At 45.8% G+C, this 12,618-nt stretch overlaps 1 protein-coding gene across 1 annotated transcript; it reads left to right on the top strand.

The window, feature by feature from the left end:
- The first annotated feature begins 6,408 nt into the window (after positions 1-6,408).
- Positions 6,409-10,495, top strand: LOC146990095 (membrane progestin receptor beta-like). The gene is made up of 5 exons (XM_085768867.1): positions 6,409-6,726; positions 6,813-6,925; positions 8,956-9,112; positions 9,191-9,406; positions 10,171-10,495. The coding sequence occupies exons 1-5, from the start codon at positions 6,442-6,444 to the stop codon at positions 10,480-10,482; spliced, it is 1,083 nt and encodes a 360-aa protein (XP_085624993.1). The 5' UTR covers positions 6,409-6,441; the 3' UTR covers positions 10,483-10,495.
- The last annotated feature ends 2,123 nt before the right edge of the window (positions 10,496-12,618 follow it).

Raw genomic sequence — 12,618 nt, forward strand, 5'->3', positions numbered from 1 at the left:
AAAATAATGCAATTAGGCTTAAGGCTTTTTAAAGATAGGCCTATTTTATTTTTAATTCCATAATTCAGAGATGATTTTCACTTAACGAAATGAAACGAAACAATGAAGCCTAGTTTTGTCCTCCGGCTTATGAAAAGTGTGAGGAGAGGTAGCTACTGTAAGAACCGGTTTTTCTAAGCTGACTGAACAGCTGTGTGAAGTTCTGTGGGGGGCAGGGCTGTAGCCTACTTGAGTTAAGTATCCACAAGCACACCTATTGATCAGAGATAAATGAAGGTGCTAATGTGTCGCTGATGTGTCTATAAGCTGGTCCTACAGACCGCTGCATATAAACCCCACTGTAGCGATTTTCACCTAGCCTCGCTTTCAATAAAACACACACTAGCATTCTATAGCCTAATTGCAATCAGTGAAATATATGAAATCAATATAAAACACAATTTAAATATGAGAGTTGCTGTTGCTCTAGTTTAATAGCGCTGCAGCTGCATTTGCCATGCGCCCCTGTCTGGATGTGAACCTGTGTCTGTCTATGTGCAGGCAGAGATCAGAGATGGTGTTTTAAATAACCATGCTAGCATTTCACCAGCTCTCGTCTCCGCCAGTCAGCCTCTCAACCTGCCGCCTCTCTCGCGTGCGGGCGCACCGCATGTAAACACGTGAGACGTGGACACATTTATTTATTAATCTGTGGGAAACACCGATCAAGCTGTGCGTACGCACAACTCTCCGCAATATTCCATTGATAATCACACCGGACCCAAGAATGGTGCGGACATGAACACACCTCATACTCCACCCCCAGAATGCCTCAGCACAGCACAACCATATATGGTCAGCACGTGCATAATTAAGTAGCCATGTGCTCTGTGGAGCGGCAACAAAGTAACAACAAAGACAACACCCGGAATGATGCTTCCACGGACCTGGCCTGCCCTCGCTTTTGAGGTCGGTTGTGAGAAAAATGCCTACTGTCCAGACAACTGTGTTTTTTTTAAAGCACCCCTGCATTACATAAACACACACATACGGTAGGCTATATATAGCCGCACATATAGGCTGTAGCCTATCAGTGATCATAATAATGATGATAAGAGAAAATGCATTGTTCACTAAAACTGCACGTTGGCATCCCAGACTGAAATAAAATCTTTGCTTATAGTGAGAGCTGCTCTATACCTTTCTTGCGTTACTAATGTTATTGTGTCTCGAGTGTTTCAGAGTCGGCCGGCTGTAAACCAGCTGACCCCGACTGACTTTTTTTTTTTGCGGTCACATCAGCACGGCTGCATCTTCGGTCGCGGCTGCTGTGGGATTTGCCCATATTGCCCTATGGCCAGTCCGTCCCTGTCACTGGTTGTTTGTGTTGTCTGTCAAAACATGGATGAATGAAACCTGTATCCACACATCTTGTAGCCTATTTCTATCGAGGGAATGTTATTTCAGGATATCCTGTTTTATCGCCCAGCCCGAAAGTGACATAGGCTATTGCCCATTCATTCATGAGAAATCATCCAGCTACACTCTCAGTCAAACAAGGTGGGGAATGAACACTACTGTAGTTGGCTCATTTTAAAAACACACCGGCAGCATCACCCACTGAGTTAATTAACTGCTGTGTGGAAAACCACGCCGTGGTCCGTAATCGCGGTGCAGATGGGTGTGTTTGGAGCTGACAAGAGGATCGATAAAAGAGAGTGAGACGTATAGCTGCCGTCGTTACATTTTTCTCATTGAAAAACTATACTGTATTATTATTATATTGCATTCCCCATTCGTGTTCACTGCTCCGTGCTGCTGTCTTATAGAGGCGATCTGCTGCTCACAGATGCCACCTGGCGGTTGTTTGGGCACATTGCAGCTTCTGGTGAAAACACAATTACTCCTCCACAAAAAATCCGCGTGAGCCTCCCGTGACTCACGCGTGAATCTCGCGTGAAACCGTCCAAATGAAACTAGTACCCACTGTATCCATATGCTCAAAACACAACATTTACAAAGAAAAAAAAAGATTGCATAGGCTATTTATAGGTTACAGTACAGTCTATGGCTATAACTCAATTCACTGGGCTTTTATTTTGAAGTTCAGACACTTCCAGGCTGTCATCGGCGTTAATGCGGGAGTGAAGCTGACCTCACCCTCTGCTTCAGAGAGGGACAGCCTGTCCGGAGCCCGGTTGGGACCGGAGACGGGCCGCAGAACACGTTGTGAAAATGATCTGACTGAATGGAAGAAAAGCGAAGCGCTACAGCGCAACGGAGACAGAGACCCAGCGCAGCGAGGAGAACAGTACATGAGGAAGATGAACTAATTAACGATCAGCTTGTCACTCATGTGTAAAAAATAAGCACAGCTGTGAAAATGTACCCATGTGCTCAAAACACAACATTTACAAAGAAAAAGAAAGATTTTATAGGCCATTCATCTACAGCAGCGGTACTCAATAGGCGGCCCGCGGGCCGCATCCGGCCCGCCGAACCCTACAATCAGACCCGCGACTGAGTTCTACTAGTTTACATATTACTGTATAGGCTACTGTATTTCTCGGGCTCCGTGCGCCTGTAAGTCAAAGCGCTGGGACATTGAAACACGCGCACAGCGTTTGTGTGTGCCTGTGAGGCCCTGCACTGGGATACAGAAACGCTTACGAACCCAGATCACCATGCGCGAGTGTTCGGGGAGCGGGCTGGACTGCAGGGTTTTCCCTGCCTGTCTGCAGAGACCGTGGGTGATTTTCACCGCCGTCTTGGTTCAACTGTGTGTGCATCATGCATGGGGCCGTTCAGATGAAGCGTCTTTTTCGCGCGCTCAAACCCATTCAATGTAGCCGCGCGTCATGCACGTTCACAACTCAACAGCCGTAGCTGCGCGCATTTGATGAGACGCAATTGTTTTTTTCGTGCACGTCTGCGGCGCACAGCTGCACGACCTGCTTCTCCCCCGGTGTTGTGTCCCTGTTCCATCGGCCTGTGTCTCCTACTGTTTCCCACTGAGCTCTGCCTCGTTTGAAAGGTGAAGGAAGTCCGTGTGTGGAAAGACGTCGCCTCCGAGATGTAGAATGTGTGTTATAGAAGAGAAACACATTTCAGGACCAATGACTTGTATCCTCAGAACAGAGTCAGACATGTCCTGTGATGGTCAGCCTCCTTTCATATTTAAGCTGAAAATCACAGGGCATGTCTGAGGATACAAGTCAGCAGTGTAAAGCTCCAGCATGATATGTAAATGATGATATGACAATGTCAAGATTTTTCATTTTATATCATACAAAACACCATGAAGTGTATAAATAAAAATTATGTGCTTACAAGTAAAATAAAAAATATTTAAATTATTAGACGAAAAAGGTGAATTCAATTTCAATCTAGGCCTATTTGAATGTGCGGCCCCCAAGGTGTCGGTTAAGAAAAATTCTGGCCCCTCGAAAAATGTATTTGAGTACCCCTGACCTATACTATTGTCAGCGCCTCATCGCCGCTGGTGTTTAAAGGCTCCGTTCTTTCTGCAGTCAAGTTAAAGCGCACATCCGCCGTGTTGGCAAACAAATAATCCCTCTATATCAATGGAGGCAGCCGTGCTTGAGCAGCTTGGGTTGGAGGTGGTGTGAGTGCGGGCCAGCGGGGGGGGGGGGGGGGCATTAGAGCTTCAGCACGGTACAACTGGCCCGTGTGAGTGCGTCCTTATTTGTGGCCGCTGCCAGCGCCACACGGGCTTTGCCTTTCAGTAATCAAGCGCTGTTTTTGTCTTTGTTAGAAACAATAACAGCAACAGCTGTCGGCAGCTGAGATCGCTGTGCCGTCACCATAGAAACGCAAGACGCATTACGGCTCATTCGCAAAATACCTTTCAATGGAAACACCCGCAAATAGCAATTGCACTTTTTCGAAGTTTCAGAAATATCGCTTTTATTTTGCGAAAATCTGTTATGGAAACGCAGCTACTGTTAGGTGATTAAAACAGCTGTGTTGGTCGACATTTTCCCTCTCTGCTTCTGTGCGGTGCGTCCGGTGAGCTGGCCGGCGTGCTTGTTTGTGTCTTCCCGTCGTATCATTAAGGTAGGAATTCTGCGTATTTGCTGGTTTGTGTTTGCTGTTATTGGGCCTGAGGCCTCATCCTTTCGCTCCGTTGCAGTGTTGGAGCAACGGCGAGCTGGTGGAGCGACGCTGTGTGTGTGATTGGGACAGGTGTGTTTGGTCGCTGTTCTCCCTCTCTGCCTCTGCTGTGCGGCGTGTTCGGTGAGCGGGCTGGCGTGCATGCCCGAGTCTCCCCGTCATATCACTAAGGTAAGCATGCCGTGTTAGTTATTGTTTGGTGTTTTACTTTTATTGGCCCTGGGGCTTCATCCTCCCGCTCCGTTGCAGTGCTCGGAGCGGCGGTGAGCCGGAGGGAGCGAGCGGTTCTGGTGGGCACGTGTTGGGTGCAGTAGAGCTCAGAGGTAGGCTGCTCTAATTGTCTGCTGTTGCGGTTTTACATCATTGCGCTAGTTGTGACACTGTCTCTCTCTTGCTTTACAGTGGGGCGCTGTAACCAGCGGCCCCCACTCTCCTAGTTCTGCACACTATCCTGCGTCCTGGTGTGTTCCGGTCATCGGCCACCACGATGTTTGCTGCTGTTTTGTTTGGCTCGATTACATGGTTTTGATTAAATGATTGTTGTTGCCGACGATAGTGACCTCGGAGACATTTAACAATTTATTTCATTTTTTTTTCTTGTTTTCCTTTTTCTTTTGTGGGGGGGCGGGTTTGATAATTGTTTAATTGTTTTCCTCTAATTTGTATTTGAATATTTTAAGAAGACTTCATTATGTTTAATTTGGTTTTGTATTATAAATAATATCTAATTGTTTTTGGTGTGTGTGAGGAGGTCAGCTAGACTGCGGCCATCTTAATTTTTCCCTCTCTCCCTGTGGACAGGTGCTGTAGTCCAGCGCGGCGGCCCAATCCCTGGTGGTGGCTTCTTCACTTCTCCATTGCGTGTGTGTGCAGTGTCACGGGTGATATTATTTTCTTGGTTTGTTTCTCCTTCCCCTTGGTTTGGTTTAGGGTCGCCGTGGCTGGCCCAGCCCTGTCCATCCCCCTTTCTTTGGCCCAGTCTTTTGTGAATGTGAAATATTTTGGCAACTATTGAAGTTTTATAGAAACAATATTGTGACAATAAATTATTATTCTTTCGATACCTGAACTCTCCCCTGTGGTGATTCGAGCCTGCATGACCTTTTTCATTTTTATAAAAAACAGTAACTATTTCCTGGGGCGAAACTCCCCAGGTGGCGTTGTTGGCAACCACTCACCACTACTCACCACTCCACCTCGCCACACTTCCATCAAAGGCAGTCATTTAAACGACTGCCGTTGGCACTTGGAGCACAAAAGGGAACCAGTGACATCATCACCCTTGTGAACGCCCACACAAGAGGTTAAATAGTGAGTCTCCACACCAGATAGTTGGACCAGTCCCAGCCTGGTCAGATGCGTACATGAACTGATGAAGCCTCTTGGATGAGAGGTGAAACGTCTTCCTAGACAAATAACTAAGTCCAGTTGCTTTCGATTTAACCTCCTTTGAAATACTATGACCTGGGCAAATGAGAATATGCACCGGCCCTCTAGAGACTTTCTATTCTTGCATATTTGTCTTCTCTATTGTTTAGAGACAGCAGGCCTATACGGTTGTTCATAAAGGGTTAAAAAAAAAACATGTGACGGTGGGATTTAAACATTAGCGCGAGTAAGGACGGCAGCTGAAAAAAAAGGACGGCAGCGGGAGCAGCGCTACAAGAAAGGTAGAACAAGTTCTCTGGGAACATGAGGAGCAAAAACACATCCTTCACATCATAACACTGAGGTGCACAGTGTTTCTGCCCCCCGCCCTGCCGAATGAACGGGCAATTGAAAAAAGAAAAAGAAAAAAAAAACGGCATGTAACCCAGCTCTTTACTACAACAACAACAATATCCTTCTACAAATGAACGATCGCCCCCGTATAATCGTGTAACTTTGGCTAATCATGATTTAACTCACTCTCAGTGGCCATCAGAGACAGGTGATTGAGTCCGTTTTGGCCATATGGATCTCAGTTTATAGGCTAGTTGTTGGTCTCTTTTTTCTTTCTCCCACCTTGCGCTCTGCTGTCCGGCTCTGCTGTTTTTTCTCTAACATTGCGGCTCTGTGACCAACATAATCTGACCAATCCCACCTAGGTTGCAGCCTAGGTAAGCCTGTGTATTAATCCGCACCAGAATAGATAGTAGTCTAAGAAAAAAAGTGGAAAAGTCAGGGGCCCACTTTAGTATTCTTTCAGGGGGCCCAGAATTCCTAGCAACGGCCCTGCTACCAACACATTGCTCTTACCCCCTACTCACCCCTTTTGCCACCTACATGACAACCTAACACTCGTCACACCTGTTTCACCTTTCTACAGAACAACAACTCTTCCCCATCATGCCTCGGGTGTCTTTCGCCCCTCCCTCAGTGTGCCTTACCGTCCTCCCGGTGGTGCAGTGCCTCCTGCCCTCTCTCCCCCCTACAGTCCGTGATGTGGACGTCCCCCCTCTGTTCCGGGAGCGGTACATCGTTCGGGGGTATCGCCCCATGGGCCTGTCGTGGCATTGTTATGTCCTCAGTCTGTTCCAGATCCACAATGAGACACTGAATGTGTGGAGTCACCTGCTGGCTGCAGTCTGCGTGGTGCTGAGGTTCACTACATTCGCTGTCCTGCAGGGAGGGGTACTGTCACCGTCTGGTCCAGGTTGTTTGCCCTCCCTGTTATTTGCCACCATGTATCTGATGTCTACGACCTCTGACCTCCTTAGGGCATCCTGGGTTTTCGGCTGCAGGGTCCTGAGGATCAGGGTTTTTCACTAGATGTGTCCTCGATGCCCCTCGTCCTCTACGTCCTCTCTGCAGTCACCTACCTGAGCTGCAGGTGAGTCAACAATGAATTGTCAATACCTCAAACCACAATTTCCACATGCTATACTGATCCACACTACCATTCTGGTTAATCTTTGCATTTTCACAGCATGAACTTGCAGCATGAAAGAATCACCACTCAGCTCCTCGGAGAACACAATCAGTTCGCGTCAATCTACATCAGCGGTACTCAATAGGCGGCCCGCGGGCCGCATCCGGCCCGCCGAACCCTACAATCAGACCCGCGACTGAGTTCTACTAGTTTACATATTACTGTATAGGCTACTGTATTTCTCGGGCTCCGTGCGCCTGTAAGTCAAAGCGCTGGGACATTGAAACACGCGCACAGCGTTTGTGTGTGCCTGTGAGGCCCTGCACTGGGATACAGAAACGCTTACGAACCCAGATCACCATGCGCGAGTGTTCGGGGAGCGGGCTGGACTGCAGGGTTTTCCCTGCCTGTCTGCAGAGACCGTGGGTGATTTTCACCGCCGTCTTGGTTCAACTGTGTGTGCATCATGCATGGGGCCGTTCAGATGAAGCGTCTTTTTCGCGCGCTCAAACCCATTCAATGTAGCCGCGCGTCATGCACGTTCACAACTCAACAGCCGTAGCTGCGCGCATTTGATGAGACGCAATTGTTTTTTTCGTGCACGTCTGCGGCGCACAGCTGCACGACCTGCTTCTCCCCCGGTGTTGTGTCCCTGTTCCATCGGCCTGTGTCTCCTACTGTTTCCCACTGAGCTCTGCCTCGTTTGAAAGGTGAAGGAAGTCCGTGTGTGGAAAGACGTCGCCTCCGAGATGTAGAATGTGTGTTATAGAAGAGAAACACATTTCAGGACCAATGACTTGTATCCTCAGAACAGAGTCAGACATGTCCTGTGATGGTCAGCCTCCTTTCATATTTAAGCTGAAAATCACAGGGCATGTCTGAGGATACAAGTCAGCAGTGTAAAGCTCCAGCATGATATGTAAATGATGATATGACAATGTCAAGATTTTTCATTTTATATCATACAAAACACCATGAAGTGTATAAATAAAAATTATGTGCTTACAAGTAAAATAAAAAATATTTAAATTATTAGACGAAAAAGGTGAATTCAATTTCAATCTAGGCCTATTTGAATGTGCGGCCCCCAAGGTGTCGGTTAAGAAAAATTCTGGCCCCTCGAAAAATGTATTTGAGTACCCCTGATCTACATAGATTAGACCTTCCCAAACAGGAAGTCAAGCACACAGAGCATCCAGTAAATGATTGTATAATTATCAACTTTGTCAACATTAGTTACACCCACTGGCACAAGCCACAAGTCATCAGTCAGGGTCCTAAAAGTAATAGGCCAGAGAAAATAATCATGGAGATAGAAAACTAAAGCCTGCCACACACATAAAGATAATCGGGCTGATTTTGCCCCGATTTCCCCCCTTCCGACCACGGACAGACACCGCCCGATTATCTTAAGGTGTTAAGATTATCTTAAATCTGCACACGGGTCCCTATTGGACAGCCGCTTGACTGCTCGGCGTCTGGAGCCACAGACACACACAGATGGGATCGTTGTAAAGGCTGAAGTGTCCCGCTTTCATTAAAAAAAAAAAATTACGTCGCTCTCATTGTCCATTCCGGAAATAGACCCGAAAGAGTAGCTACAACGACACCCCTGGTATCGCTGCTGATGCCGCGGATTGTTTTCTGACCAGAGGGTCAAGATTCTGAAAAATCTTAATGTGTGTGGTGTGCTGTGTTTGGAATATCGCAGCACACCACACACAATACGATCAAAACTGTTCAATCACAGATTTTTTATCTTCATGTGTGGGGTCTCTCACAGATAATAAATCGGTTGAGATTTATAAAATCTTTATGTGTGTGGCAGGCTTTACCCAACCAGCTGCTTCCACATCTGGCAGATTTTCTGAAACTGAGGAGCTGTAAGAGACTAAAAATCTACTCAGAGATGGAGACGATCCTCAGATCCATTGATCTGTTATTGATAGATTATTGATGAGCGCTGCTGTAACTTATGCCGTATGTTGCAGCGCTGCAGCTCACCTGTTGCAGTCCCACTCAGAGCATGCCCACTACTCGCTCTTCTTCCTGGACTACGTGGGCGTGGCCGTCTACCAGTATGGTTGTGCTCTGGCTCTGTGCCTGTACAGCTCAGATGCCGCCTGGACGCAAAGCATGCTGGTACAGGTCCGATCGTGTTTGTTCTATCCATCCTATCTGATGACATGATGCATTCAGATGCGCTGATGATGTCGGTTTTGTCAGATCTTCCTCCCGGCTGCTGCCCTCCTCGCCTGGCTCTGCTGCACCACCTGCTGCTATGCGAAGCTTCGTTTCCGTCGGCCATACCCGCTGCACCGGAAACTCTGCCAGGTGATCCCGATGGGCATGGCCTACCTGCTCGACATCAGCCCTGTCGCCCATCGCCTAGCCACCCACACCTGGACAAACAACACTGCAATGTCTCTGCACGTCCTGCAGGTGATGTTTACAGGGCCAGGAGACAGGTGCACAAAACACAAAATGTTAGAATTTTGCTTTAATTCTGAAAAAAAAAAAAAGTCTGGTCACTTATGTATTTAAGGTCAAACGACCCCCATCTTAATCTTATCCTCAATTAATCACTTAAAGTCACTTAAACTGTTGCAAAAAAACATTAGAGACGAAGAATGAGAGAATAAAACTTAAAATTGGCTCTGACTTAATTACAACATTTGCATGAGGATAGTGAACGCTTCACAGGAGGTAGATGATGACTCTCAGTTAAAGGTAGAGTCCCAAAAAAGTCCCATTCTTTAGACTTCTCTCCGAGGCCACGCCTCCAGAGCACAGGAACACACTTTTCTGCCATAACGTTGCTGTAACTGTCTTGTTGAATTTAGAAAGCTAGCATAAACTCAGGTGTCGTCTTTGCCTAACGTAAATCATTGAAGACTTGCGTATGATGTGTGCACGAAGAGGGGTACATGCAGAGGGGGGAGGGAGGGGCAGATGGCAGTCTGATAGACGCATCACGATCCAATGAATTTGTTTGTGGCGTTCAAAATGATTGGATGGAGTTTTTACAGGATTGTCCGTTCCACAGGTGACTGACATCTTTCATTTTTGTGAAAAAAACATTTCATAAATTGGTAGCAATCAGGGTGTGAAGAGGATTTCAAGCAAAACAGTAAAAAAAAATGCTCCAGAAAAAGATCTCCTCCCCTACTTTTAATGACAAAGTTACTCTGTCTCTTCTCCACCAGGTGGTGCTATTTCTGCTATCTGCCTTCTTCTTCTCTTGCCCTGTACCTGAGTGCTTTGTCCCCGGCCTCTTCGACATTGTTGGCCACAGCCATCAGCTCTTCCACGTCCTGTTGTCTCTCTGCACGCTTGCCCAGCAGGAGGCGCTCTTCAGGGACTTCCTGTGGCGGCGGCCAGCGCTGGTCAGGGAGTTTGGAGAGGAGTGCCTCCTGCTGGCCTGCGCCTCCTTCCCCTGCCTGACGCTCTGCTGCACAATGACGGCACTCGTCATGAGTAGAAGGGCCCAGGCTCAGCTGCAGAAGGAGCAAAGATGAGGAGGATGACAACTGCAAGCTCACAAACTCCCGAGGGGTCTTCTGTGGATTAATGAGATGTCTCTGGGCAAACAGAGTTTGTGTGTCTGCTCCTCAGGGCAGAATTTTATTGTCATGCACTTCTGGTTTTTCTAGTTTTTCTTTCTTTTTTTTTTACTCCTCATTTGTCAGCCTGAAGACTGATTATTTCTGCAGGTGTGCGTGCTGTTTAAAATTAAAGCAGCAAACAGCAAATTACTGACAAGTGACAACGTGCAAAGAATCTTGGGATATTTCGCACCACAAAGGATCCAACGAGTGGATTCTTCTTGGCCCAGGATTCACCTGTTTTTGTTCTTTGTGTTGTTCTTTGAAGGGTGCATTGCATTGATATGTGAAAGTGTAGTTCTATTAGTTTGATGGCATCAGTCCACAAATGCAGCCTCCAAAAGCAGCTGTCCCTCAACTGGTACACAGCTGCTAGTGTGAAAAGTGAAAAAACAAAAAACAAAAACAAAAACAACAGGAGGGAAAACCCTGACAGACCTGATATGAATCAGTGCCACTTCCACCTCTGATCCATCTAAACCACCAGAAACCGAAAGCAAAATATATTCTAATTTTTGTTCAGCGTCTGGAATTTGTCCAAGTCAACAAGACCTACTCACCTTACGTCGATAATGTCCACGGGCTCTGATCAGACATGGTCAGGTGACTGACTCACTCTGCAGCTGCAACATGGAACCATCTAAAGCTTTTTGTAAATCACACTTTACACACATGTAACTGCTTTAGCTGATTTGCACACCTTTATTTAAGTATTCTAATTATGATTATGGATTTTTATTTATTTATAATGTTTTTTGTCTTTTATTGTTGCTAAATCTCTGACCTTTTTTTTTTTTCATTTTATTAGGGTCCGGGCAGCTAAGCTGCCGGGACACTATTGTATTCCTAGGAATTCTTCTTCTTCTTCTTCTTCTTCTTCTTCTTCTTCTTCTTCTTCTTCTTCTTCTTCTTCTTCTTCTTCTTCTTCTTCTTCTTCTTCTTCTTCTTCTTCTTCTTCTTCTTCTTCTTCTTCTTCTTCTTCTTCTTTCTTTCTTCTTCTTCCAAGGAAGTCATACTTCCCATGGGTGAAAACTCACCAAACTTTGCACAAAGGTTCAGTCCCATGCCAGATGCACTCAACTCCAAGGACATGTGCCCCCCCCCTCCTAGGGGGGGCACAATAAGCGTTTAAATTTAAAAACTTTAAAAATTCCTACCAAACCAACGGTAGATGCTACAGTGTTGAAACTTCACCACAATGTCGCCTCAATACTGCTGAAACTTTTGTCCACTTAAACTTATTACAAATTATGAAGTCCATCACTCTGTTTTTTTCAATAACTGTAAAACTTTTAAAATGTATCTCCTCCCACAATTTTTGCTCAATTGTCACCAAACTTGCTACAGAGCATCTCCAGACCGTCCTCCACAAAACTTGTTTCTCGGATTTTTGATTAAGCAAAAATTGAGCCTACAGTGCATGAAAAGGTTTGACTGTAAACAGTACTGTAAACATATACCATCAAATTCTTGCTAAATACATTTTCAAACTTCCTGAAAAAAAATGAGAATATTCTGGAGTCATGGTTGATGAAGTTTGGCAAATATCAGAATTTTAATTCAAAAACTGAATTTTTGAGAACATTTTGAATTCTGCTCTCATGGGAACAACTGCAGTCAATGTGAGAGTGGAATTTATAAACATCATATTTTCTCTTATGAAGCAAAACACGTATCATTAAAAACAAATCACCAACATTTCCATGCTGTCAAGATGCAATTTATGTATTATCAGATTTTTGTTTAGATGACTGAATTATTGACATTTTGACCATTTCATCACAACAGCTGCCCGGGCACTGGCTCACCTGAGTGGATAAATGAAGCTACACAGCAGGTCTCACTACCAGCTAATTAGCTCAGTGAGTTAGGAGCTGGTTCTTCGTGTCAGAGATTGTGAGTTCGAGACCCAACAAGGATGATGATGACAGATCAAAATGTCACATGTCCTCAAGCTGTTTTGCTGTCTAGATGCAATTTATGTGTTAACTGATTTTTGTTTAGATACTTTTTGAAATCTGCCTTGACAACAGCTGCCCGGGCACTGAC

This window comes from Trachurus japonicus, chromosome 3 (assembly GCF_045865225.1).
Source record: "Trachurus japonicus isolate A0001 chromosome 3, Traja_1.0".
NCBI lineage: Eukaryota > Metazoa > Chordata > Actinopteri > Carangiformes > Carangidae > Trachurus > Trachurus japonicus.

Coding starts and splice junctions, on each gene's coding strand:
- LOC146990095 (XM_085768867.1), top strand. CDS start 6,442: ATGCCTCGGGTGTCTTTCGCCCCTCCCTCAGTGTGCCTTACCGTCCTC. Junction 9,113..9,190: donor CGCAAAGCATGCTGGTACAG/GTCCGATCGTGT, acceptor CGGTTTTGTCAG/ATCTTCCTCCCGGCTGCTGC. Junction 9,407..10,170: donor TGTCTCTGCACGTCCTGCAG/GTGATGTTTACA, acceptor CTTCTCCACCAG/GTGGTGCTATTTCTGCTATC.